Consider the following 4973-nt stretch of genomic DNA (forward strand, 5'->3'; position numbering starts at 1 on the left):
TGTAAACATGACACGGAAATTATAAGCTTGCACAATAATTTCTGTGTCACCGATTTTCTTCTGAAGAAGTTGTTTAGTGGATAATAATTTTTGTACTGTTTGCGGGGCACAAGCGGCCTCGGATGAGATTATTTATGACGCGTGTGAGATGTTTATCAGAAGTAATATATACGAAATCGAATTCAAGGCACTCCTTACAGCACAAATTATGAGCAAAAAGCTTCCTAATAGATAATGCTCATCTCTCATAGGTGCAGCACAGCGCACAGAAGTGTTTTGTCCACGCATGAAAATATTCGTGAAAAAAAAAGCGAGACTCGTTGAAATGCCCGCGGCGTGTAATTTCAGGATCTAGCCGATGATTGTGTATTCACCTAAAACAAGCCTGCCATAAAACGAATAACAAGACCGCATATAATATAAGGTTGAGCACAGGTCTACAATAGAGCGGCATTCGTGAGTGCCGATAGCGTATGCGGACGTGGGCAAACTTTAGGTGTGTACGTCAACGGAACGAGTACATGTATATTAACTGGCACCCAACGCACGCTAACCGTCCATAAACATGAAAATAATACAGGTTGACAAGTACATGACAGGCTATGGCAACATACACGACCACAAAACAAGCGAGTGTTTGCTTTTTTTGCATCACGCATTCCTCAGCTTTCCATGTTCTCCCCACTAACGCTTTAAAAATTATTACAACTTATAGCCACCACCCTCTGCCGATCAATTCTATTAACTGCGTGCACTCATTCTCGTACACGACTGGAAATGTCGAATCACTCCAGCCCTGCCGTGCACCTCCCGTAGCTGCATGTTGCCTGCACTTACTGAAATCGAAGCCACTTTTTGTGCAGGTGTTCCTATTTTAATTTATCTTCGAATGAGCTCACTAAACCCTCACATTCCTTCATACTCCGGCAGATTTATTCGTGGAGACTTACAATGACACAAAAAGGCCTGGCTCAAATGATCGACGGCGACTACTACAGTTCTTACTTCAATCCCGACGTGGTTCGCCAAGCCCTGAGATTTATCCCGGGAAGGGGCGACATCGTACAGATGGCTTTTCCCGCCTCTGGCACCCACTGGATGCAGCAGATTACTCAGCTCATCGTTCACGGAGGGCGAAGCGCCAGCTCCTACCGAGAGTTTGCCAGCAGGTTCCAATTCCCCGAGTACGTCGGTACGCCGGCAGGTGTAGCGTCCATGCAGTCACCGCGGTTTCTTCCGACGCACCTGCGGCCGGGACAGATCACCGTGGCACCCGAGGCGAAGTACATCTACGTGGCCCGCAATCCCTGGGACGTCTGCGCTTCGCTGTACGACCTTCAAGGGGAACTTCGTGGACCCAACGGCGGGCAAACGTTCGACGACTTTGTGTCCCTGTTCCTGGAAGGGCTAGCGGGACCCGGAGACTACTTTGAGCACGTGCGCACGGCCTTCCAGAGAAAAGACGAGCCGAACGTCTTCTTCGTGACGTACGAAGAAATGACGGAAGACCACGGAGGCGTTGTTTTGCGCCTCGCAGACTTTCTCGGTAGCGAATATTGTCGGCCGCTTCGAGAAAACTCGGAACTACTAGATGAAATCGTCAGGAAGTCCACCTCCGAATACATGAGAAACATGTTGGCCCCGTCCACGCAGGATGTAAACAAATGGCTGCCAACTAAGGCGGAAAATGTGGGCACGGTAGGTTCGAAGGGCAGCGGCGATCCGAAAAGCAGGGTTCGTTTTCTTAGAAGGGCTAAAGTCGGCCGCTGGAGAGGCACGTTTAGTAAGAGCAGTCTGCAGCAGACATTAGAGGTGATCGATTCGCTACCGCAACCACAATATGTGCAAGTGTTGTGGAAAGACATATATAATCAAGTACTCGACGCCACACGTCAAGCTTGATGTTTTTATCTCTCTTAGTTAAGGCGGAACATGGCCCAAATAAGTGCGAGTGCCTCGTATAATCTTCTCCAAAGTGAATGGTAACATGCTACATAAATGCACTGCAAAACCTTTACAACGTATATGTCGTTCATCCACTCAATAAACTTCTGTACGCACGTAAATGCCTCCCGTACATTGCCGCGTGCATCTTGTTGAGCCAGCAACTAACGATCCTTAAATGTAAATTTATAAATCTTTCATTATTGAGTCTGTCTATAAATTGACATCGTACTGATAAATGCAGTTCAGTAACCTGAAGTCAAAAATGGCTGTTAAAAATTTCCAGTCATTGAATTAACATGGGCTTTCGGCCTTTATTCAGCATAGAGGCTTTTGAGTCTACATGATTGTAGTGAGATTGGTAACTTTGAACATATGCTCTGGCGATGCCCCACGTTAAGGGGCCCCAAGTCGGCTCACAGGAGAGGATTGGGACTCTACTTTACGAAGTTCCGAGTTACCACCACAACCACGGCCTGTTCAGAGCCACGAGGCGGCGGAGAGGCTAGGCCTCCCCGTCCTCACGTGGAAGCGGCCCACAACGTTGCTCTAAAAGAGTAGCGATTATCAGGACCCAATAAAGTTCCCTGTCAGTCTGACTATCTGCCTGTCGGCCTCATGCGCTGATGATTTTTTTTTATGTGGGTGGACGTTGGGGAGGCGCAAGGTAACATTCAGATGGTGTTTGATAATGGCTACTCAACGAATTTGCGCGATTGGCACAGTGACAACAAACATCCTCACCTACCACTGAGTATATTGACTATTCAGTAGCCGCTTGAAAGATGAATTTCGTGAATTTCTTCAGCACGTGCGGAGCGCTATACATGCCACTCCACACGCAGAAGTCTTAGGTTAGGTTAGATTACCCACCTTTTATTTTTCTCCGCGGACGTTAGGATCACTACTGTTTTATCCCACGTAAAAGGCTGCCTATCCTTGTGAAAGAGGGTATCGACCGCAAAACATGGTGAAGATGTATACAGGCTGCACGTATATACCAGGCCGCTCTGCCGGTATATTCAGGCGGTTTCACATAGAAAGAATGAATTTTTAAAAAAAAAGTGTCGAACCTAACCAAAGAATCTGATGACGTATGGTTTACCGTCGTCTAGCGCTCGTTAAGGTATAATTCATATTGCACTTGAAATAGTGAATAACTAAGATTGATTGTGGAATTTTTTTTATATTTATCTTAGGGCCTGCCAAGTTCGTTTAGTTAAGTTGAAGAAGACATGCTTTGATGGCAAATCCAATCATTCGTGGCCAAATTCTATATGCTTGGTGATGTATTCGGCCGCGAAGGGTAGGGAACAATTTTAGAACTTAAAATTTGGTTTATTGCTTTTTGGAATGATAAGACCTTCCTTAATATTCAGTGCCCCGCACATATTTTTTGCTTATAGATTGAGTGCAAATGACCAGGTTTTTGAGACCAACAGCAAGGCACCTTTTTCTTAAACTACGCACAACCTAAGCGTTCTGGCTCAAGTTTGTTTAACCAAAGCTGATAAGTTATCTGAGCTCGGCAGGTTATCAAAAATAAGAACACTGTACAGATGGTTAACCGACGAAGCTGAAACAAGTGACCCCACAATTAAGCGGTGAGTTAATCCCGACTATGTATTGAACCAGTTTGTACAAGTTTCAAAACAGCGAAATCTGTCGGTTTTTGAGAATGTTGAAGATGGCATCCAAGAGCTTGTTGAAGTACACATAGCACATACCACAAGGTCATTTCTCCAAAGTTTGACGCGTTCGAGAAACGCCATCTTCTGCACAGAATGGCGTTGGGTGTTGTCACAGTGTACCATGTATGTTGCATTCGAGCAGCTTAATTAGGCTGTACCAGTGAACTTCAGGGGCAGACAAAATTATAAATTCGGATGGCTTGTCGAGCTGCCTTATCAATTGTCGAGCTGCCTTGTCAATGTGAACACCTCCTTTATTGCGTTCCTCCCAGCAATGAACCATGTTTGGCACGCTTGGTTTTGCCTCGGTCAAGTTCCTCTATTTCAAGCAAGTCGCCGATGCTGTCAAGATTTTTGTCGTTCTTACAAGTACGCGCAAACTCCGAAATACAAGGGATATTCGGGCTGTTTCCGCTTCCGCTGTTGTGAAACTTTATTGATAAAGTTATGGGCAGCCGCGTAGCCACGGGGTGGCACACCAGGTCCGTGCCCCACCCCCCTCTATAATTTTTTTTCGCCCTCCTTAAAATCAAGGAAGTGCACCCCCCGAAAACATTTTCTACCTACGCCCCTGGCTATGGGACATGCGTTTTCGTGGTACACGAAAGCTTTATGCGTGGCTCGTTTCGTGAGCATAATATCATTGTTAAAATACCTTAATCCTCAAAATTGAGGCGTGGTGAAACTATGGTAATGAGACTCATGACACACCACAACTGGTGACAGCGTTTCAACTGCACTTAACTGTGGTTGCAATGGCCGGGAACCAAACCCGAATCTTAGCAGCACCACAGTTTGTAGCCGCTGAGTTGCTGCGATGCACTCTAGATACAAGTTTGCCTTGCTCATTTGAAGCATGGGGCCCTCTAACACTTTTCACGACCTGATTGTTCTACATGTTTTTCTCGCTGGTTGCGTACGGTGAAGGCTTATAAGTGCCACAAAAACAGCAGCGATGGGGTCACGTGCGTAGTGACAAGTTATTTAGCGCAGAAAAATACAGATACAAAAAACAGTAAAATGGACGGATACCCCCAGACTCGGCTTCCCGGGATCACGTGACCATGTTTCCCTTGTCCTGTGAGCTGAAAGCAGCTGCCACACGGAAAGCGTGCGTGCCATATTGCCCATTATTTCCAACGTATTGAGGACGCCGTTGCGATAAACAATGGTGTTCTTGGATAGTGAATAGCACGTGCGAAACGAGGCAGCTCGCACACGCCTCTATAATGTTTTGTAGATTTACTGATCTTTCTTTTTGCGATGGTGTCTATATATCAATGCTCTTACCCTTTTTTGCTCTAATTTTTTTTTGTCATACAACAGGACCTGGAGTAA

At 45.9% G+C, this 4973-nt stretch overlaps 1 protein-coding gene across 1 annotated transcript; it reads left to right on the top strand.

Annotated features, from left to right (window-relative positions):
• Window positions 1–951: 951 nt before the first annotated feature.
• On the top strand, window positions 952–4973 carry LOC119179164 (sulfotransferase ssu-1). Its single transcript, XM_075870046.1, has 2 exons — window positions 952–1698; window positions 4962–4973. The coding sequence occupies exons 1-2, from the start codon at window positions 952–954 to the stop codon at window positions 4971–4973; spliced, it is 759 nt and encodes a 252-aa protein (XP_075726161.1).

The sequence above is a fragment of the Rhipicephalus microplus genome, chromosome 7 (genome assembly GCF_043290135.1).
Source record: "Rhipicephalus microplus isolate Deutch F79 chromosome 7, USDA_Rmic, whole genome shotgun sequence".
NCBI classification, from domain to species: Eukaryota; Metazoa; Arthropoda; class Arachnida; order Ixodida; family Ixodidae; genus Rhipicephalus; species Rhipicephalus microplus.

Coding starts and splice junctions, on each gene's coding strand:
- LOC119179164 (XM_075870046.1), top strand. CDS start 952: ATGACACAAAAAGGCCTGGCTCAAATGATCGACGGCGACTACTACAGT.